The 23,260-nt window shown below is 45.2% G+C and overlaps 1 protein-coding gene across 1 annotated transcript in view; it reads left to right on the top strand.

Annotated features, from left to right (window-relative positions):
- The window catches only part of DNAH8 (dynein, axonemal, heavy chain 8), a 294,659-nt gene that overhangs the window by 142,025 nt on the left and 129,374 nt on the right, over positions 1 to 23,260 (top strand). The window contains exons 56-63 of the mRNA XM_006775895.2: positions 5,696 to 5,909; positions 8,864 to 8,973; positions 13,156 to 13,319; positions 15,219 to 15,411; positions 17,109 to 17,231; positions 18,871 to 19,001; positions 21,418 to 21,571; positions 22,865 to 23,029. Of these exons, the coding sequence (XP_006775958.1) occupies positions 5,696 to 5,909; positions 8,864 to 8,973; positions 13,156 to 13,319; positions 15,219 to 15,411; positions 17,109 to 17,231; positions 18,871 to 19,001; positions 21,418 to 21,571; positions 22,865 to 23,029 (1,254 nt within the window). The remainder of the gene's footprint in view (positions 1 to 5,695; positions 5,910 to 8,863; positions 8,974 to 13,155; positions 13,320 to 15,218; positions 15,412 to 17,108; positions 17,232 to 18,870; positions 19,002 to 21,417; positions 21,572 to 22,864; positions 23,030 to 23,260) is intronic.

Below are 23,260 nucleotides of genomic sequence, written 5' to 3'. Positions count from 1 at the left end.
TCTAGTCTACACTAATAAAAGAGAAAAATGGTAATTGGCGTACGACGCTACCCTTTTCATTGGCTAATCGGGGCTATATGCAAATTAACTGCCAACTCAGATGGCAGTTAACTGACAACAAAGATGGCGGTTAATTTGCATATGTAGGCACAATGCTGGGAGGCGAAAGGGAAAGCAGGAAGAAGCCCCCTGCCACTGACAATGATCGGAAACCCAGGGGGGAGCTAAGAGCTGGGGGCAGGGCCACCTTTGCTCTGTCCCCCAGCCATGATTGGAGAATCAGGCGCCCTTGCCGCCCTGGCCAGTGATAGCAGGAAGTAGGGGTGGAGCCAGCGATGGGAGCTGAGCACGGTCGAAGCTGGCAGTCCTGGGAGCTAGGGGTCCCTTGCCTGGGCCTAAAGTGGAGCCCACGATCACGGGGCTGCTGCAGCTGCGGGTCCCTGTTGCCCGGGCCGGACGCCTCAGCCAGAGGCGTTAGGCCTGGGTAGGGGCGGAGCCTGCAACTGCAGGGAGCTGGGGGTCCCCTGTCCAAGCCTGACACCTCCGGCGGAAGCGTCAGGCCTGGGCAAGGGGCAGAGCCAGCAATCGGAGGCGTCTGGGGGTCCCCTGCCCCGGCCTGACGCCTGGGCCAGAGGCATCAGGCCTGGGATGGGGGCAGAACCAGTGATGGGGGGAAATGAGGGGCCCCTGCCCAGGCCTGACACCTCTGTCAGAGGCGTCAGGCCTGGGCCAGGGGCCAATCCTGCAATTGGAGGGGGATGGGGGTGAACGCCTGAGGGCTCCCAGTATGTGAGAGGGGGCAGGCTGGGCTGAGGGACACTCCCCCCACACACACACCCCGTGCACGAATTTTGTGCACCGGGCCCCTAGTATATATATAAAAAGCCAGCAACCAGAACTCCATAATGACCAGAACAACCGGTCACTATGACTCCTACTGTGGCCAGTGAACCACCCAATCAGGGGGTGGGGCTGACTGGTTAACCTCCCACAGTCCCTCCCTTAGCCACTAATACCGATTGGCTCCCCCACCCCATTCGGGGGCAGGGCCAACTGGCCCACCACCCACAGCCCCTCCCTACAGTCGGCTCTGCTCCCAATCAACCCCCCACCCCAATTGGGGGCGGGGCCCTCTGGCCAATCGCCCTTGGCCCCTCCCCGCAGCCAGCCCAGCCCTGATTGGCCCCAATCAGGGCAGGCTGGCTGGCCAACCTCCTACTGTCTCCTCCAGACAGGTCAGGCCCTGATCCACCCTGATTGGGGCCTGGCCAGCTGGGCCCCACCTGTGCATGAATTTGTGCATTGGGCCTCTAGTTAATAAAATAAAATCATGATCATGGCTAAGTTCTTTTTAAAGAAATCTTTATTGTTGAAAGCATGACATATGTCTCCTTTTTCATCTGAGCTCTTAATCCTGCCCAACAATCATACTGCATGTCTCATGTTTTATATTTTTATCCTGTCTATACCTGTGCTATATATTTTTTTAGACTCCTGCTCTGGGAGATGACTATTTCATACTTTTTTCTTTTTCCCAGACCTCCAACTCCTCCATTTCCTCACTCTCAGCTGAGCATAGATGGGTTGCAGTTTTCTTCCTATTTCTCTGAGGAAATGATTTTTCCCTTTTGTTTATTATTTACTAGAGGCCCGGTGCACAAAATTCATTCCCCAGGGGGAGCGGGCCTAAGCCACAGTTGGATATCCTTAATACTGCCGTGGAGGCGGGAGAGGGTCCCGCCACCACCACTGTGCTCACCAGTCATGAGCCTGGCTTCTGGCTGAGCAGTGCTCCCCCTATGGGAATGCACTGACACCAGAGGGCAGCTCCTGTGTTGAGCGTCTGCCCCCTAGTGGTCAGTGCGTGTCATAGCGACCAGTTGTTTGGCTGTCAGACCAAAACTGGCTCCCCAACATTCCCTGAGGGATCCCGGATTGCGAGAGGGCACAGGCCAGACCAAGGGACCCCACCTGTGCACGATCAGGGCTGGGGAGGGATGCAGGACGTTGGCCAGCCAGGGAGGGACTGCGGGAGGGCTCCAGAGCATGTCTGGCCCATCTTGCTCAGTTCTAATTGGCCGGACCCCAGCAGTAAGCTAACCTACTGATCAGAATGTCTGCCCACTGGTGGTCAGTGCATGTAATAGTGACTGGTCAACCAGTTGACTCTGCGCCCTGGTGGTCAGTGCACATCATAGAGAGTGGTTGAGTGGCCTTAGAGTATCGTTAGCGTATTACATTTGATTGGTTGAACAGATGACCAGACAACCGGACGCTTAGCATATTAAGCTTTTATTATATAGGATAGGCTGTACTTAATTTCTGTGTTCTAGTGGTTACCATAGACAATATATCTGCATACACAGATAATAAAAAAATAAAGATAACTAACCCTTTAGCTTCCATTTTGTATGCCCAATGACTTTGGAACACTTCAATTTTCTTTATTTTTCTCCTGACTTAGCATTTTATCATTGGCTTGTATTTTAGGTCTATATCTTTCTTTTTAAAAAATTTTCCATGAGGCATTATTTGTACTGCTTTATATATTTAGTTTTCATTTTCATTACCCACACATTTAACACTTTTTTGCTCTTTACTTATTCTTGCATCTTGGGCCTTCCTTCTGGTATTATGTTCCTTCTGCTTTTAGAACTTCCTTCAGAGAAGGTCTTTTAATGACAAATTCTTAGTTTTTGTTTGTAAATGTCTTTATTTCATCTCCTTTATTTGAAAGAATTGCTGCTGGATGTAGAAATTGAGGCGGGCAGTTATTTCTTCATCATGCTGAATCTATCATTTCTGTCCTCTGTTTTCCTGTTGTTGCTGAGAAGTCAACTACCACTTCAGCACCGCACCTCTGTTGTCAATCTGCCTTCTCTCACTGTTTGCTGTTAAGGCTTCTCTTTACCTTACTATATTTCTTCTTTTCTAAATGATGTTCCTTGGTGTAGATTTACTTGCATTTATTTACTTGGGATTCACTGGGACTTGTGAATCTGTGGTTTGGTGTCTTTCATCAGTTCTAGAAAATTTCTAGTCTTTATCTCTTCAAATATAGCTTCTGCCTTACTCTCTTTCCTCTTTTTTCAAACTCCAGATGTATATTAGTCTTTCTTCTATGCCCTCTTTGCTTCTTTAATTCTCTTCTATACACCCCATCCTTGTAATACTTATGTCTAGATAATTCCCCTCTCTGCTTTCCACTTCCCTAATTTTCTTCTCAACTTTGTCCAATCTACTGTCAAATTATTTTTTTGAGTTTTAATTTTAGTTATTTGATTCTCTTTTCTTTTAAAAAAAATACTGTCATTTTTAATAATTTCCTACTCCTTGCATATATTTTAAAATGTGTTGTCTATTTCTTTAAACATGTTTAGCACAGTTGTTTTAATTTCTGTGTTTGTTAATTCCAGCATAGGGAATCTATGTGGCTCTGTTTCTGCTTTCTGTGGTTTTAATAGTGTTTGCTCAGGTTCACACTGTCTTGTTTTCTGTATGTATCTTTGGCTGTTAGCTAGGTCATCGCCTTTGAAAATTATCTGAAGCCTAGGATGGATGTGCCCGCATCCAGACAGGTTTTGAGCTTTCTTCTGCCGGGTCCTTAAGAGCTTACTCAAGGATCAAAGCACAGTTAACAGTTGAAAATCTCTGGCCCACATAGGCCAGGTCCACCCAACGCGCGAATCTATGCAGGTGTCATCCTCAGGCCAGGGAAGGCTTTCCCCCCTTTCCTTTCCCCTTTTCTCTCCCGTTCAGTTGGGTTCCAAGGCCCATAGACCTCCCAGCAGTTCCTATAAGGCAGTGATGGTGAACCTATGACACGCGTGTCAGAGGTGACACGCGATCTCATTTTTTTGGTTGATTTTTTTTGTTAAATGGCATTTAAATATGTAAAATAAATATCATAACTATAAGTCTTTGTTTTACTATGGTTGCAAATATCAAAAAATTTCTATATGTGACACAGCACCAGGGTTAAGTTAGGGTTTTTCAAAATGCTGACACGCCGAGCTCAAAAGGTTCACCATCATTGCTATAAGGTGAGGAGAGAGGAAGCATATTTAGATATCATCTATAGACTGAAGAGTCCCTGCATTTTAGGCTCATTTATCCAATTAGGAATGTCTAGTTGGATCTCAAACTTACCATGTCCTCTCCAAAGCCAAATTCCTGTTACTCCCTAAACCTGCTCTCCCAACAGTGCTGTCCATCTCAAAAAATAGCAACACCATTCAGTCTTTCAGGGAATCATGATGGCTCTATCTTCAAACTATACCCAAGATTTATCCATTCCATTGCCAATATCTGTGCAAACTATTCTCTCTCTTCTTGACCATTACAGATGTCTCCTCAGTGCTTCTGTTTCCTTTGCCCCACTCAATCTATTCTCAAATCAGTGAAAACGTGAGCCATATCAGGACACAATCCTCTGCTCAAAACCCTCCATGAGACGCATAGAATATGCGTGCCAAAATTCTTACCGGGACGCGAAGGCCCTATCCCGTTTGACCTCATCTCCCCGTGACTCTGCTCCAGCCACATTTACTGAGCCTTGTACACACTGGATATGATGTTCGCTCAGCACCTCATTTACTCTTTACTCTGCCTGCAATGCTCTTCCCCTAGATATTTAAGTGGTTTCCTTTCTCATATCCTTTAAGTCTTTCCTTATGTGTTTTGAAAGTCGGAGCCTCCCCTACTCCTCATATTCAGCTATATCTCTGAGCACTGCCTAATTCCTTTCTCTGCTTCATTTTTTCCAAAAAGACTTATAATATACTAATACACACACACACACACACACACACATATATATATTTTCTCTCCCACTACTAGAATGACAGGGACATCTGTCTATGCTACCAGACACACAGAAATCATTCGTTAAATGTTTGTTAAAGGAAAGACTGCTATATTTGAGGTGCTTGTGTGCCCAGATTGTGAGATGCCCAGTAGGAATTTAGACATAGAGGTGTGGAGCTTAGGAACGAACCTGAAGGTGGGGTTCCAGAGTTGAGATTGTCCAGGGTATAGAGTTGATATGGCATCCTCTGAACAGTGGGAAGAGAAGAGGAGGATGGAGCCCTATGGAACAGTTACATGTGAGGGACGGGTGGTGGAAAATGGTGCGTGGGATGCCTCCCAAGTCATTAGATGAACCTGGAAAGAACTGAGCCTCTGAAACCAAGAGCGGGAACATTTTTTTAGTAAGGAGGGAGTTGTAGCAATGTTAGAGGCTGTAGGAAAGATAAGGTGGGGATGCAAAACCCAAACCCAAACATTCAGTGATAAAATTTTGAAAGTTCAGGAGTAAAACCATCCCACATCCTGATGTAAGTATTCTGAAGTGTTGAATTTTGAGTGAGAAAGATACCTATAGCAAAACTTGCAACTTGAGTACTACTGCATTTGTGCCAGATATTCCATAATTCATCTAAGTGTATTTGGAAATTAGTTTGATCAATGTGATGAGAAGCAGACTGGACTTGCACCAGACACGTTTAACTTATGGTTTAGATTTCATGGGTGATGGGTGAAACCGAGTAACCTTGAAGGTGATCATTAGCATTCACAAACACTTCATTGATAAGAGTTGAATATTTTCTTTTAATCTCATCTGTACTAATTTTATAGGAGCTGTGGAGGACCGTGATTGTGAGATGTTACTAAAATAGTGTGTATAACATTTCAGATAACTAATGAGATTGTGCGACAAATGATGGAAATGGAAGGCATGTACAGCTTGGATAAGCCTGGAGACTTCACTACTATTGTTGATGTACAGCTCATAGCAGCAATGATCCACCCTGGAGGGGGTCGAAATGACATTCCACAGCGTTTAAAAAGACAATTTACTGTGTTTAATTGCACATTGCCTTCCAATGCTTCAATAGACAAAATTTTTGGTATGACTCTTCTTGGTGTTTAATTTTTTAATTGCATACATAATGGACATAGACCATGCAAAACCTTCTTTAGGAGATAAAAGGCTCTGTGTGAAGTGGGGATTAAGTATGTGAAATAGAGGGCTAAGTACCAGAAAAGAGAGGAGTAAATACTAAGAAGAATGTTGATAGCCCCTGTTAAGACTCAGGAATATTTAGAAATAGCCTGTTGAAGGTCGGCTTTAGAGATAAGCAAATCTTTGTGCTTGGGTTTTCTTGGCATGATTAATAAGAGGAATTTGGGCTGAGTGACTGCACATTGATCATAGGTTAACAATATAATATACCAAGTCAAATGTAGCAGTTTGCTATGTTAATAAAAATGAAATTTTTAGTGCCAAATTTAGGTTCACATAAACTATACCATCAAAAGTTATGTTTGTGAAGACATACAAGAGGAACAGACTCATGAATATGTGGACATTAATTATTTGACATGGCAGGTACTGTATGTAGATCAGAAGGGAAAGGCATTTTTTCAATGGGTGGTTCTGGGATATTAGTAATTCTTATGGGAAAATCACTGAAATTGGACCCCTACTTCACACCAAACATAAAACCAATACAGATAGATTAAAGATCTAAATATGGACATCAAAGCATATAAAACATTTGGAAGAAAATAAAGGAAAATATCCGAATGACCTCTGTGTAGGAAAGAATTGTTTAAATGAGACTCAGAAAGCATAAGCCATACGGGAAAAGGATGATAAACTTGACGAGGTTAAGAACTGTGGTTCCTCTAAAAATCAGCATTAATAGAATAAAAAAAGAAGAAAGTGGAAGAAAAAAAATTTCAACCCATATAACAAAAAAAAAGTTAGTATTCTGAATATTTTAAGAAATCATATGAATCATTAAGAGAAAAACCATCCAATATAAAAATGGGCAATAAAAAACCAGTACTTTAAGAAAAGGTAACCAAGTAGCAAGTGAACAAGTGTAAAGGTGATAAGCATGAATATTCAGGAAGATGCAAATTTAGAGCACCAAGGAAATGCCACATCATACGGCTAGATTTGTAAAAATGAAAAATCCTGACAAAATCAGGCATTGGTGAGAACGCGAAGCAACTGGACCTCTCATTCCAGGCTGGCGTGCGTGCAGTTTGCCGCCAGCCCTGTGGGGAGGGATTAGACGTTGGTTCTGGAGAAGCAGCCCGTGGCCACACCCCCAGCAGGTCCACCGCCGGCTGTGTAAGAGCTCATCATTGTTTTCCTTTATGGTGTGTGCTCTCTGAGTCTCACTTGGGAAGTTCTTTCCTCCCCAGAGGTCATGCAGATGGTCTCCTGTATTTCTTCTCAAGCATTGCATAGCTTTGCCTTCCATGTTTAAGTCCTCCATCCACCTGTAATTGATTTTGCATCTGTGCCCCGGAACACTGTTCATGATAGCAAAAGCCTTGAAGTAACCCCCGTATTTATTGACGATAAAATCGGATAAATAACTTGCCGCATAGGTACACAGTGTAATGCCACACAGCAGCAAATATGAGCACACACAGCTACATGGGTCAACATGGATAAAGCTCAGAAGTAGCATGTTGAGTGAAATAAGCAAGTCACCAAGGAATATATGATTCTATGAAATTAAGTTTCAAAAATTAGGGTTAATAAAAGTTAAAGTTCAGAAAAAATACATGGCAAAGCCATAAAGAAAAGCTAGGTATGGTTCTCACCAAGTCGGAGCGGTGGCTACCTCGGGGAGAAGGGAGGGAGAGGAAAGGATGGACAAACGGGCTTCCAGTGCCCCAGGCCCTGTGGTGTCTCTCGGCTTAGTGGTCTGTCGGTGAGCATTTGCCACACTATTTGATACGCTCTTCAATGTGATTACTATTGAAAGTTACAAGTGGAAACAAGCCAGAAATTGAGGCTCAGAAAAGAGAAATAACTGCCCAATCAGGGCTGTGTGGCCTCTGCAGGGCAGGGGTGTGGTGCTAATCCTGATTTTGGATTCCAGACCCCATGCTCCCCACAGAATGCGTGTCCCACCGGAAGCCGGAGACCCAGAACCAGAGGATCTCAGGAAGCAAAGGGCCTTCTGGCCTCTGGCACCAGCAGCCATGACTTTGGAGGACGGTTCCATGTTCCCTCCAGGCTGCTCTTCTTCGAGCTGTGTGAACGAAGCCCAGTTTCTTTAGCTCCCCCCACCCCCGCCCCTTCGTAACCTGCTCTGAATCTCCCAACAGCGATTCCCATTCATATTCCCCTAAGAAAACCCTGCTCAGCACCGAGCACATCACGCAGTGTGCCGTCTCACTGGGGGGAAGAGAGCACCCCGGTTTTGCAGTCTGAACCCCCAACATTCTAACCCTACAACGTACCCTTCCCGAGGGCGGTTATGTCGCACTGTCTGTGCTGGGGGTGTCCCGGGAGCCACGAGGGGACCAGCCCAGGCCCGGGCGTTGACTGACCGCAGGTCCGGAGATGTGGGTGCCGAGTCCATTTCTTTCAACAACCTCTCCGCTGACCGTGAGCAACTGCTTTACCTGCCTGGGCCTGGGCTGCTCCCCTGCAGGATGAGGGAGTGGTTTCTAAGTCCTTTGCCAGCTTCCTACTCCCCAGGATGAGTACTGTCCTACAGGCTCCGAGCCAGGCTACGCGGGTTCAAATCTCAGATTCGCCCACAGGCCGTGTGACTGTGGGCCAGTCCTAAACCCATATTAACATGGGAAGAAGAATAATGTCTGCCTCCGATTCTTTCTCAGAGGATGTTGGGAGGGTTAAATGAGCGAGTCTGTATAAAATGCTCAGTACAGCCTGCTAAGCTTCCCAGGCCCACTGCTGACTTTGTTGAGAAATTCTTAACACCGCCTCATCCGTCTTGTAATGATTTATTCTCAGGGATACACATGCACCTTATAACCTTTTAATGAGCTTGCACCTTTAATCTTGTGTGTGTGTGTGTGTTTTCAGGAATTATTGGCTGCGGATACTTCGATCCCTGTAGAAAGTTCAAACCTGAAATATGTGAGATAATTTCAAGTCTGGTTTCCGCGGGCAGAGTGCTGTGGCAGTGGACTAAGGTACCGTTGTCTGTGGTCAATAATAAAAACACGTCAAGTGCGATCCAGCCTAGTTCTCACGCGTGGCCCGCGAAGTTATCACATTACGTGTGGTAATGCCGATTTGTGCAAGACAAACTAGGTGCTCAAAGAGATTTAGGACGCCTTTTCCTCCCAGGCAGCGCCTGTGCTGATGGAATGATGTTTTCCATATGTATGAGGTAGAGCTATGAACCAGCTATGACACCCAAGAGAAAGTAGAATTTTGCTGAAATGAAAACACTGCTTTTCCACTTGTTACTTTGATTTGTAACTCTCTGTATGTCTGTCTCCCCCCCTAGACACCCCACTCCCCACCCCCGACTCCGCTCAAACTATGTCAGACTCAGATATTTACTGACTGAGTGAATACTTGGGTTTCCAGATATTCTTAGCTAACCAAAACTGGTGTGTTCCTCAGAGGTGGAGCATGAGTTAGTAAATGGATGGAAATGTACATAAAAATAGGCTAGATTTCAATACACAAGTCAGTGACCTACGGAAAGCTCAGCAGACCTGTGCCTGTCACCAGATGGCTTAGGCAGACTTATGAAAAAGCAATTAAGTGTAGGTCTGCGATAAAAACAAAGTTGATATGTTTGCCAGAAAATGGCAGAGATGAGAATTAGTTGTCATAGTTCACTATCCATTCTTTAGGCCATTCACACACATCTGTGCAGAAGCTACGTCCTGGGGACACCGAGGGCCAGCCTCTCCGATTCCGGGGTGGGCTCAGGGATTCCAGAGACAGAATTCTCAGGAAGTGGGTGTGTCTCATGAAATGCTCTTGCACACAGCCGCCTCCCCCGCCCCCGCCAGCACAGGGCCTTTGCACGTGCTGTTCTGCCTCTCATAAAGAAACTCCTACATGAATGGCACGGTCTGAGTGTCTGAGAATTTTCTGTGGTAAGACCCATCTGTTTTCCAGTGGGGCTATTGCTCAATTTAATGTGCCTTTAGACACATTTTTATGAAAAGCTTTGGTCTTCCTGGTATCTTTCTGTTGAAGCTCCTCTTGTTATCTGACCGTTTAGTGCAGTGATGGCGAACCTGTGACACGCGTGTCAGAGGTGACACAGGAACTCATTATTTTGGTTGATTTTTCTTTGTTAAATGGCATTGAAATATATAAAATAAATACCAAAAATATAAGTCTTTGTTTTACTATGGTTGCAAATATCAAAAAATTTCTATATGTGACACAGCACCAGAGTTAAGTTAGGGTCTTTCAAAATGCTGACCTGCTGAGCTCAAAAGGTTCGCCATCACTGGTTTAGTGGCTCCATTTCCTCACCTTTCGTTGCCTCGTTAACCCACTGTGCACGAGCTTTCGCTTCCACTGCTCTCATCCGGGTCACCCAGGAACCCGGTGTTGCCATAGCTAAAGGCTGAGGTCTTCTTCCTCTTCCTTGACTGTCAGCAGCATTTGACATAAATGGTCCCTCAGCACTTTCTTCACTCAGCTTCAAAGGGGGCTCATCCACTCGGTTTGCTTCCTCTGTCATTGGCTACCTTTTCTACGCCCCTTCTCCACCCCCTCCAAGTATTGGGTGCACTCGATCTGGAAGCCGGACGTGGTTTCTGTCCCAGTCTTTATATATATATTGATTTCAGAGAGGAAGGGAGAGGGAGAGATAGAAACATCGATGATGAGAGAGAATCATTGATTGGCTGCCTCCTGCACGGGATCGAGCCCGCAACCCGGGCATGTGCCCTTGACCAGAATTGAACCCAGGACCCTTCAGTCTACAGGCCAACGCTCCATCCACGGAGGCCAACCGACTAGGGCTCTGTCTCAGTCTTTACCCCAATCTCATCTGGCCTCGGGGCTCGGAACACCTCTCTGTGCTGATGGCGTCAAAACCAGGACCTGCATCCCGCCTCGCTGCTCGGCTCCAGACCTATTTCTAACTGCTGAGTAGACGTCACCATTTCGATATGTAACAACCATCTCAAAGTTAGCACGTCCGAACAGAACTCCTGATGGTCCTTAAATGTGCCCCTTCCCAGCCTTATGCATCTCCGTTACCAGCAACAACCGTCCTGCTCCCCGGGCTGAAAACTGGCCCACCCCCCACTTGTCTTTCCATCCCCGGATTCCAGCTGCAAGTCTTAGGACCTGCTTTCACAACATGCCCCACGCTGAGAGCTTAGAGCCACCTCGCTGTGAGCCCTGGTGGGGGCTTCCGTCACCTGCCCGGACCACGCAGCACCTTCCTAGCCAGCCTCCTTGCCCGCCCTCCTTGAGTCTGTCCTGCCACAGTCCTGAGACGCTTTTACAGGAAGTAACCCAGAGAGCCTTCCTCCTCCTCCTCAAAAGCACTAGTAGGTTCCCAGTCACATTCACAGTGAAAGCCACCGCCTGGCTGGGCCTGTGCCCTCGCCCTGAGCTGGCCCTGCTCACCTGTCTCCCTCCCACCTTCTGCTCCAGCCATGACTCCTTTCTCCACCTCGGAGCCAGGACACTTCATGTGACCGATTCTCATCCTCCTGACCTTCATTTCCTCCAAGGTGCCTGTCCGGGGCCTCATCGCGGGCATTCTCTGTCTCAGGACTCCATTTGTTCTAACCACTATTTATATCATTGTTGTTTGTCTATCAGTATGCTTATTTCCTACGCATTGTTGGCTTCCCACTAGACGGGAAGCTCCCTGAGGGCAGCAGACCTAGTGGTCTCGTTTACTGGGTGTCTTCCCAGGGCAGTGGGAGGTGCTCAAACATTGTCACTGAAAAATAAGTAAGTCTTCCTCCTCTGCCCACCCCAGGTGAACAGCCTTCTTTATCTATATTTTTTCAAATCCCCCGTCTTCACAAAACACACTTTCCGTCCACTCGCTGTGCATCGCTTCACCTTCATAGAACTTAACGTAGCTCTAAAGCAGAAGCAGGTCCGAAAGGAAGGAAATTGACACAAAATTAAAGGGAGGCACCAGAAGAGAAGGAAAGAAGCAGGTTCATAAATGAGCAGCCGAGGGGAAGGAAGGCACTTGCCTAGTTCCCTTTAATGGCCACTCCAGTTGCTGGTGGCTGTCTTCTACAGCAAAGAAGGAAAAGCAGCATGCCCATGGCCTTGTCCCTTTATTTCTGCATATCTGTAACATAAGTGTGTGGTTTACATTTCCGCTCAGCATGGAACTGAGCAAAGAGGGAAAGAACACTTCTCTTCATTCTCTCTCCTTTGCTACCTGCTGTTTTTACTTCCACTGTGAATTAGCCTGTGAAAATCGTTCTCCAAACTCAACGGGGGGGCACTAGTTCAACAGAGGGCTCATTCCACGAGGGAGCAGAAGGGAACATGTGCTCCTGAACGCATCCTATGGAAAGTCTGCGCTGTTTCTCCAGAATTATAGCTCCGCTTTGGAAAGCGATGCTGATGATGCCAATACACGCTCCTCATGGCCAGCAGTGCCCCCCACACCTGCTACGCCTCAAGTTTATCCCCACCTGGTCATGGTTACAGCTGTGCCTGTTTAGAGTCTACAAGTTGGTAGGAATAATAAGTAAATTAGTGTTCAAACAAACAAACAAACAAACAAAACCCAGGAACACCACCTAGTACTAACAGCTGCACGTCAGACTGTATGTCTGCCGGTTTATTCCAGGTGTGCAGAGACATATGAGAGGCTGTGGACTGAGCCTGGGTCCCCTTTGTGGAACTTAGATTTCAATATACAGATGGACATGTGGAAATACAAGCTCATGAAGGCCCCTAACCAGACAGTCTATAGAACATAATCATTGTTGACTTGAGAAGTGAACCTGGTGACCAGCTCACACCGTGTTTTGTTAGGACCTATTTCCGAATAACACTAATGAGGTAATAATGACCAGGAATGCTTATTCTGACAACTCACAGCATTTTTAAGTAGTCAGGGGAAGTGACTTGTTCAAAGCCAGCTGGTGGTGATAGAATGGGCTGGAATCTGCGTCCTGTATGTCATGCTTGAATCCCTCCCATTCAAGGGCTTATGCTCCTTTACATTCTGTGGTGGTTTATGTGTTCTCTCCATCAACGCTAATGAAAATATAAACTTAACGCTGGTTTAATGCTCAGCCTATTTAATTTAAAATAGGACTTGTGAAATAAAATAGTTCTAAAAACACGTCTACTTTTAGTTTATCAGAAAAGTGAATGAGCATCACTCTTTTGTTTTTGATCTCTAGGTGAAGATGCTGCCAACTCCTTCTAAATTTCATTACATTTTCAATCTTCGAGATCTTTCCAGAATTTGGCAAGGGATGTTAAACATAAGGGCTGAAGAGTGTAATTCGATCTCTGTTCTCCTGTCACTTTTCAAACACGAGTGCAACAGAGTCATTGCAGACAGGTGAGTATCACAGTGCCTGGGGTCAATGTTCTATGTCAAAGTTTATACAGTCACCCTCAACGGTTTGGCTCACTGGATAGAGTGTTGACCTGTGGACTGAAGGGTCCCGGATTTGATTCTGGTCAAGGGCTCTCACCTCACTTGCAGACTTGATCCCCAGCTCTGATCTCCAGCGATGTCTCCAGACAAGGTCGGGCGCATGTGGGAGGCAACCAATCCATGTGTCTTTCTCACATTGCTGTTTCTCTCTTTGTGTCTCTCCTTCTCCCTTCCACTCTCTAAAAATCAATGGGAAAATATCCTCTGGTGAGGATTAACAACAACAACAAAAAGTGTATACAATAGATTAACTCCAGCATTGTCTGCTCAAATCAGTAGAGTAAGGAGTAGTGAGTCAATGGAGTAAGGAGTAGTGAGTCAGTGGAGTAAGGAGTAGTGAACCAGTGGAGTAAGGACTAGAGAGTCAGTGGAGTAAGGAGTAGAGAGTCAGTGGAGTAAGGAGTAGCGAGTCAGTGGAGTAAGGACTAGAGAGTCAGTGGAGTAAGGAGTAGCGAACCAGTGGAGTAAGGAGTAGTGAGCCAGTGGAGTAAGGAGTAGTGAACTAGTGGAGTAAGGAGTAGTGAATGAGTGGAGTAAGTAGTAGTGAACCAGTGGAGTAAGGAGTAGTGAACTAATGGAGTAAGGAGTAGTGAATGAGTGGAGTAAGGAGTAGTGAACCAGTGGAGTAAGGAGTAGTGAATGAGTAGAGTAAGGAATAGTGTCTTAGTTTTCTCTGGGCCTCTGAAGCATCGATGCCGTTTCCTACCTGCTGGTCGCCTTAATAAGATTGCTGTGCCACATTCAACAGCACATCTTTTTAAATCACCACATTATAAGAGAGCTGGTAACATTCAGAGGCAAATTTTAGCGACTTACATTTTCTAAGAAATTGGAGCTCTGTGTAGTTTTGGGGTAAAATCTGGTACATAAACTCAGTCCTCATTCTGAGCCTGTGTCCCCCTCTGTGAAACGTGGAGGGTAACATCAGTCTTACCAAGTTGCAAAGGCCACCAGTGCCTCACACAGGTGACATTTGTCCAGTGTCAGTCCCCATCCTCCTCTCTTCCCCCTGATACCGTAAGTCTGAAAAGGACCTTCATGCACTGTGTGCCCACAAACCCAGAAACAGGATGCACGCCCACACTGACTGTCACTTCTGCACTCTTATTGCAAGTCTTAGGGACCTTTGACCTCACCCAGTTGACTCACCTGTATTGTTAAACAAAACAATTATTCACGACACTGGTTAAAGCGACTGCCGTGATAGTAGAGGGACTGCTGCCGTGGGGCTTTACAATAGTGGACAGAGTCTCAACTCCAAACCCAAAAAGGAAAAAGTGGGAGTTTATAGGCAAGGAACAGGGTGGGGGAGGTCGGCAGGTGGAAAATCAGCAAGAGGAAACCTCAGGTATAGGGGAATTCTGGCTAAACGGACCTAAGTAGGATTCTTGCAGGCAAGGTGATCACATGCTACCCCAGGGGGATGAAGGAGAATGTGGAATTTGGTCACACACGAGGGTGATCAGATATTGGGGGTGGAGGATTCTGGCTAAATGTACTTACCAAGATTTGTGCTAAAATCGGGTGATGCAAAGCAGAGGGAAGAGTATCAGAGGAGCCCAAGTTTGGTCAAGGAGGGACTCTCCCCGTCAGTATTTTCTGTGAGTAACGCTGTGAATGTTATAACTCTGTGAGCTGGGTTAGGTCCTTCTTATCAGAAGGCAGAACAGAGTGTTTCCCTTTTCTGACGTGACGGAGGTGCGGGATGGGGCCAGAGGAGGTGGAGAGGGGTCGAAACCACGCTCGGTGAGGAAGGATGCCTCCACGTTTTGCATTTTTACCCCTGGATCCTTCTTGCAGATTTGTAATGCCTGAGGACGAGCAGTGGTTCAATGCACATATTGTTCGTGCAATTGAAGAAAATATCAGCTCGGAGGTGATATCGTCTATTCATCCCGAGCCATACTTTGTAGATTTTCTCCGTGAGATGCCTGAACCGACTGGTGATGAACCTGAAGACAGTATATTTGAAGTGCCCAAAATCTATGAACTGGTATTTATTTTCACCTTTAGAGAGAATTTTTTGAGGACCACTCACTTAACTAGAAATTTCTCCCTATATTGGAGCCTTGCCATGGAGTCACTGTAACTTCTACATTAGTTATCAGTTGTGATTCATGTCATCATACACAAAGTGTAAAATATTTCTTTCAATTAAATTTAGCAGTGATCCCATGAAAGTTAGGTACCAGACAAGGATGCTTGATCTTATCACTATTATTTAATACTAGAGGCCTGGTGCACAGATTTGTGCATGGGTGGGGTCCCTCGGCCTGGCTGGCAATTGGGCTGATCGGGGCGGTCTCGCCCAGTCCCGATTGGGGTCAGTTGAGGCTGGCCAGCGGCCTGGGGAAGGGCCTGTGGAGGTTGGCTGGCCGGAGGGAGGGACTGCGGGAGGTTGGTCGGCCCAGGGAGGTTGGCTGTGGGAGCACACTGACCACCAGGGGGCAGCTCCTGTGTTGAGTGTTTGGTTGACCAGTCATAACGGTCACTTAGGCTTTTATATATATAGAATTAGTTTGAAAGTTCTAGGCACCGCAACAAAATGGCAAAAAGAAAATAGATGTAATTATCAGATGGGAAAAAAACCCCAAAATACCATTTACTTGCAGATGATATGATTATCTCTTCATATAAACCAAGAGAATTTAAAATCTCTTTTAAGTGCTAAGAGTCCAGTAAGATGACCAAGTATGATATAAATATAAAACTCAGGAACTATCCTCTATACCAGAGGTTAGCAAATTATAGTCTATGGGCCACCTCCAGCCGAATGCCTGTGTTTTGTTAGATTTGTGAGCTAAGAATGATTTTTACATTCTTAAGTGGGTGGCGGAGGGCGGGGGGAAGCAAAAGAATAATAGCATTATGTCACGTGAAAATTATATGGACTTGAAGCACCAGGGTTCATAATACAGCGGTTTTTGGGACACAGCCATGCCCACTTGTTTATAAATGTCTGAGAGCTTTCACAGGACAGGAGCGGAGCTCTGAGTAGCCTCCAGAGACCACACGGGCCCCAAAGCCTACAATAGTTACCATCTTTCCCTTTACAGAAAAGTTTGCCAACTCTTGCTAAAAATCACAAGATAGAAGATGTAGCATAAAAGTATTTTACTCAACAGCAAAAATATGTAAAATACCTAGGAATAAACATGACAAAACTCTACTTGGTTGAATGACCCATCAGGCTTCCTAAATTAATGCATGGGTTTAATGAAGTTTGAAATAAGACTCCAAAAGGATGCGAAGCAATTCTGGAGTGCATGTGGATCAAGAAATAAACGGGGAGGAACAATTTGCAAAGCAAATCCGTGAATATTTATCTCAGAACAATTTGACTACATAAAGAATGTGAAGCCTCTGTATATTTTTTTAAAAAAATGCATAAACAGTATTAAAAAGCAAATTAAAACAGAAAAAAATATTTGTTACATTCCAACCTTCATTACCGTGGGGAGGAGTGGATGCTGGGGTTTTTGAACACAAAAGTCAGAAATAATTTCATATTGGAAAGTTGGGTTTCAGGCCCCTGAAAATGGAAATAATGAAAAGTCAACTAACCCATCACAAATTTTTAGAAATGCGATAGGTTTTTTAAAAAGTTGGAATTACTTTGGAGTGTCTTTGCAGTTGATACTTTTGTACATTTTGGACCTTACCTGTATTTTCCTCTCTCCCCACCCATAGGTGCCATCCTTTGACTTTCTGTCTGAAAAGCTCCAGTTTTACCAGAGACAGTTCAATGAAATCATTAGAGGAACATCTCTTGATCTGGTCTTTTTTAAAGATGCAATGACTCATCTAATTAAGGTTCTAACTGTGGACTAGTTACTGACATAAACGGAGCATGTGAAAGCTTACTAAATTGCACAGATATATCTCTTGAGAGAATAAATATATAGTATCAGGCAGCATATAGAAGAGGGACTCATTCACTGTCTCCGAAAACAAAGGCTTAATTAGAAACCCCTTATTTGAATCCACCCGTATGACAGCAGATGTTTCTCCAGGGCAAATTGATGGGTTTTGTGTTCAGAGCTTTTGACGCACTGAGTCAATTTTACCTTCCTAGAAAGTGTGCTGGAGAACCCTGTGAAGAAATATTCCCTTCTTCAATCATATTTTGACATAATGGGAATTCTGTTCCTTGTAGAGGAAAAGTTGATGCTTTTAAAATGTCCATCTCATGACAGGCTTACAGATGAGGGGCCGACAGATGGGGAAAGGGAGAAGGAGGGAAATAGGGCTGATGGAAAAGCAGAATCCAACTAGAGGCAGCATCGAGGAGAAGGGTGGTTTGGGCCAAGTCTGTGAGGCTACAGAGAAGAGTTGTTTATTTGTATAATTTGTAGATCAAAAAGGAGTTTCTCCAGGAGTCAGAACACTGAGTTAGAAAGGTGATAAAGAGGAAGCATGTAACTCTGTTTATCATACAGGGTGGGGCAAAAGTAGGGTTACACTTGTGAGTATGTGAAACAGAGTTTATTCTTGTGTTATTGTTTATTCATTTGGGCATTATTTTCCATTCGAACAACTGTACAGTTGTTGTCTGCAAAGTTGGTGAATTTCTAGAAGCCCTAGGGCTGCTTCTCATTCGACAAGTAATTCTTAAATACCCTTGTGGCTAGTTCCTGGGGGCCTGGGACTGTGTTCTAGGGGGCAAAACCTATAAGGGATTAACATATTTTAAAATATAATGATAGAATTCATACATATCAAGGTGTCATTACTGATCTGACATCTATAGACTTGCACTTAAAAATTATTTTTAGTGGTGATAATGAATTTAGTGATCCATCTAGACTGCCTTCCTCGCGGTGACATTAAGGTAAAAGGCAGCTTTTCAGCAGTGTCTGCCATTGGCCTGCATTAGATCTGAATCATTTGTTCTCACTGAAGAACTCAACCACAAGAAAAGCAACACAAGACTAGAAAGGCTGTTTCTCTCATTCTGCTTCTACAAATGCCTTTCTGCCCCCATTGCAAGTAGAATTCTGATACTTTTGAAGAATTTTCTTTGGGAGAGATATGATAGAGGTAGTATTTGTGGGAGAGCTAGCTGTCTAGTAAGTCAGGTGTTAGACTGGTGAGTAATAAGCCGGTGAATCTACACTTTGTGCCGATTGGCAAGTGCAGCTCCACCATCCATCCATTCATGTGAAAAGTAAAAAGAAAAAGAAAATTCACACAAACACAGAATAGTTTTGAAATAGGACAGGAAAGATCATTTGGTCTGTTTTTCATGATGAAAAGATAGCTGGGCAGGGAAATACTTTGAGTCAAATAAATCAACATGAACTTTAATTTTTGACGTTCTGAGATAGATCATAAAAAGAAAAGGTTTAATATAATCTGGAAGTGTATGGTCAAATCTTGGGCCCATTTAGTGCAAGGATAGGAAAATGGTTGAATTCTATTTTCAAATAAATTCTATTTGATTTCAAAACAGATTTCACGAATAATTCGAACGTCATGCGGCAATGCACTGCTGGTGGGTGTTGGCGGCTCAGGAAAACAAAGCCTGTCGAGATTGGCCTCCTTCATAGCCGGGTATCAGATATTCCAGATAACGTTAACCAGGTACGATCACGGAAAACAGGCAATGTGTTTTTCTATAGTTAATTTCTCTGGGGTATGAACAGTGGTATCTAGCAGTCACCGTGTCAAAACTCTCAGTGGAGCTCAGCTGGTGTGGCCCAGTGTTGAGTGTCCACCTATGAACCAGGAGGTCAGGGTTCGATTCCAAGTCAGGGCGCATCCTGGGTGGCGGGCTTGATCCCCGGTGTTTGGCGTGCAGGAGTTAGCCAATTAATGATTCTTTCTCATCATTGATGTTTCTATCTCTCTCCCTCTCCCTTCCCTCTGAAATCAATAAAAGTATTTAAAAAAAAAACCACAAACCTTTCAGTGGAGTGGATGGTGCAGAAAACACATCGCTTTAAAGAAGTGAAGAAGTAGAGACAAGTTTAGAAACTCCTCAAGAAGCTTAGCTATGAAAGAAACGGGAGGAGAGGGGTCAGGATCTAGAGAGGGGTGTGTTATGAACGTGTCCTTATATCACAAAAACAATACATAACAGTCCATTTAATTAAAAAACTCTCTCTCCTTCTCCCTCCCTCTCTCTCTAAAAGATCAATAAAAAACATTCAAACACACACACACACAGACACACACAAACAAAAACAGCCAAAGAGGCTCTGAGACCTCAATGCCGGAGGCCCTTCAGAGACTGGCCTGTCAGAGAGTGTCTGCGAGCAGCCCCTGCACAGCCCCTGCAGGAAGGTGTGGCTGGGCTCTGCCCACAGGTGCAGTGGTGTCTCAGCAAAGCTTCTCTTTAATGAATTTCCGTCTTGGAATTTATTTTAAAGGAATGTATGATGGAGTTCCTTTTGCTAATGAAAACAGTTGAATTCTATTTTCAAACACCTTCTATTTCATTTCAAAACAGACGTCACGGATAGTTCAAACCTCCTGTGGCAATGCACTGCTGGCGGGTGTTGGTGGGTCAGGAATACAAAGCCTGTTGAGATTGGCCTCTTGCATAGCCGGGTCACAAAGCTTTTTACCCTCAGCGGAGGGTAGCTAGCTGTTGCTCACAGCGTAAAAACTAGCTCCTCGTTCATTCAGTGGTCGGCAAACTGCGGCTCGCGAGCCACATGCGGCTCTTTGGCCCTTTGAGTGTGGCTCTTCCACAAAATACTGGCTCTTCCACAAAATACCGACTTCTGCGTATGGGCCACGAAGTTTCAATCGCACTGTATGTGCGTGCCTGCACGTGGTTTTTTGTGGAAGAGCCACACTCAAGGGGCCAAAGAGCCGCATGTGGCTCATGAGCCACGGTTTGCCAACCACGGATAGGTTCACTCAAGCTACATCATCGCTAATGCCCACAGCCACCTTTACAAATAGGTGTTGTTCCCTTCGTTTTTCAGATGAGGAAACGGGTCTGAGGAATGTGAAGGAACGTTCCTAAAGCTGCAGAAACGGGATTTGAACCCAGGCCCTTCTGGTACCGAGGTCCATAGTCTCCCCAGTACACCCTGTGGCTTCCACGAAACTCTCTGTTCCTTGCACTGTAAAACCTCCTTCAAGTGGGGTTTCTTCACGGTCTTTGTCCTCAGCTTACTCATGAAGAGTTACGTGCACACTCGAGAAAGTGTCTGCTTCATTTTTACAGTCACACCAGCACGGCAGCACACACATTCAGTAGGAAACAGGAAAACAGAGACCAAGGTTTTCTTTTCGTAATCCGTAACCACACAATGATGGCATTTCTGTTATTTATACCGCACTGCACAATGCATCTTTTCTGTAGGCTTTCTCTGCATCTAGCCACTCAGAGAGATGCACAAATTACCACTATATATCACTAATCACTGATTTTATTTATAATTTGTTTCCTTTTTTATCAGTCCAAACTCATCCAAGTTTCAAATTTGTTTTAGATGCTAGACATATTCGCCCTTCGGGCAAAATCTGTTGCTGATTGCAGGGAATGAAAGTTCATTTCCCTGCCCCAGTTATTCTTCGTGAGTCACTGATGGTCAGTTTCCCAGTCCTCACTTTTCAAGTTAAATAGAACATGTGTTTGGAACCGTAACATACAGCTATTTTATGCTAATCTCTGTGGTTTTCAGAATATATATTTTTATTTATTTTTAGAGAGAGAGGAAGGAAGAGGGAGATAGAAACTTTGATGAAAGAGAATCATTGATCAGCTGCCTCCTGTATGCCCCCTACTGAGATCCAGCTCGCAACCAGGCATGTGCCCTGACCGGGAATTTAACTGTGACCTCCTGGTTCATAGGTTGACACTCAACCGCTGAGCCATGGCGGCCAGGCCAATCTCTGTGTTTTTACCGACATTGTTACTTAGTATCTCTTGCAGCAGGTGCAGATTTATGCTCTAATCATCATGGGCTTTATTGAATTTTGAGATAAATTAAGACTATGTTGTAATTTAAAATATATTTTTTTTTACCACTTCTGTTTTTAGGTCTTATAATGTGTCTAACCTAACAGAAGACTTAAAAGTTTTGTACAAAGTTGCGGGGGCTGAAGGAAAAGGCATCACCTTCATCTTCACTGACAATGAAATAAAAGATGAGGCATTTCTAGAATATCTTAACAATCTGCTATCTTCCGGGGAGGTAGGTCTCAAAAGTGGAGAAAAACAAACTCATGTTTTTTTAAATGTACTTTCTATTTGAATAGAAAACGCAGTGACCCTTCAGCAACCTTTAGCAAGTGAGGCCAATGGTTACACACGTTTCACTTCAGAAGTGATGAACACATGAGATTTGGCCAGTTTTTTGAAGTTCCTGTGAAATTGATGCTGCCTGTCTCCAGCTTGTTTTGTACGCTTTGTTCCATTTTAAATACGATTGCTCATTTGTCTCTTTAGTCTCCAATTTGGTCCTATGATTTATTTCAGGAGTAGCAAAGTACCTATCTATCCACCCACCCACCCCCCTCCCCTAATGGGACTAGAGAAGGGTTGGGAGGGTTCCGTGAGCTGTAAGTAGATGTCAGAGTTACCACTTCTGACCCCACTGTATCAGCGCCATCACGACTCCTCCCACGCGTGGTACTTCATTAGAAGGACTTAGGCGTAACATTTAAGAAAGCAACACAGTAGGGAGTCACGGCCAGATCAGCAAAGACAAAGACACATTGGGTGGATCTGGAGAAATCCACGTGCAGGCTGCCTCTGTTCCCGCCAGAGGGCCGTTGGGGGGTGCTTCTCCCGCAGCAGCGAAGAGCCACCCACATGCACTGCCCTTCAGGGAGCTTGTCTGGGGCTCAGAGGCCAATGCTGTCACTGGCGCTGGCCATGTGGTCACTCCCTGCCCAGCCACGGCTGCCCAAATCGCAGACTCCCAGGAGGAAGGCAGATGTTCACCATCTATCCCAGTGTTTGCATCAACAGTCTGGGCGCAGTGGAACAACCTATCCGTTAGTGGGGGAGACATTCCAAAGCCAGGGTCCCAGATGCTAGCCCTGCGCACACCCTTCCTAACGTCAGGCCACGGTGTTCATGCTTCCCAGCCCTCTGGTGTCTGTGGATGCTTGTTGGCCATGAGCTGGCTAACCAGCGTGGGGCTAGAACTGAGCCTGACAGTGACTCAGAGGACAGAGGGCCACACTGGGCGTGTTAAAGAAATGATCACCACGGCGAGAGACCGCGTTTTGGTGATAGCTATTTCCACAAAGGGAAAGAAACATAATTTGCTCCTGGTTAAACAGCTCAGTCTGCTCAATAAATGGTTGCAATCTTGATCATCTCTGACAAACCAGCAGTTTAACTGTGGAGATGCAGGAAGAAAATAGGAGAAAAAGACAACATGAAGGGGGAGAGGGGCGGGGAGGAGGACCAGACTCTGGCAGTGAACTGGCTGTGGGAACTCTGAAAGCACAGAACACTGTCTGTCCATTCCTCCAAGATCTCCAACTTGTTTGCACGGGATGAGATAGACGAGATCACCCAGGGTCTGATCGCGGTGATGAAAAGGGAGCTGCCCCGCCACCCTCCCACCTTCGACAACCTGTACGAGTACTTCATCTCAAGGTCCAGGAGGAACCTGCATGTGGTGCTCTGCTTCTCTCCAGTGAGTGCTTATTCTGTCATGTCCATGTGGGAGGAGCTACTGATCTACTGTAGACAGGGAGTTTGTCTGCCCTCTCTGATGAGACGATTGGCTCAGAATCTAACATCGGACTAGAGAAGGGTTGGGAGGGTTCCATGAGCTGTAAGTAGATGTCAAAGTTACTACGACTGACATCCCACAGGTTGAGAACCACTGAATTAAGGTATTACATATGTGTCCTTATCCCCCCCT

The sequence above is a fragment of the Myotis davidii genome, unplaced genomic scaffold, assembly GCF_000327345.1.
Source record: "Myotis davidii unplaced genomic scaffold, ASM32734v1 scaffold289, whole genome shotgun sequence".
Lineage (NCBI taxonomy): Eukaryota > Metazoa > Chordata > Mammalia > Chiroptera > Vespertilionidae > Myotis > Myotis davidii.
The sequence above is the reverse complement of the archived record's forward strand: the minus strand, read 5'-3'. Positions and strand labels throughout refer to the sequence as shown.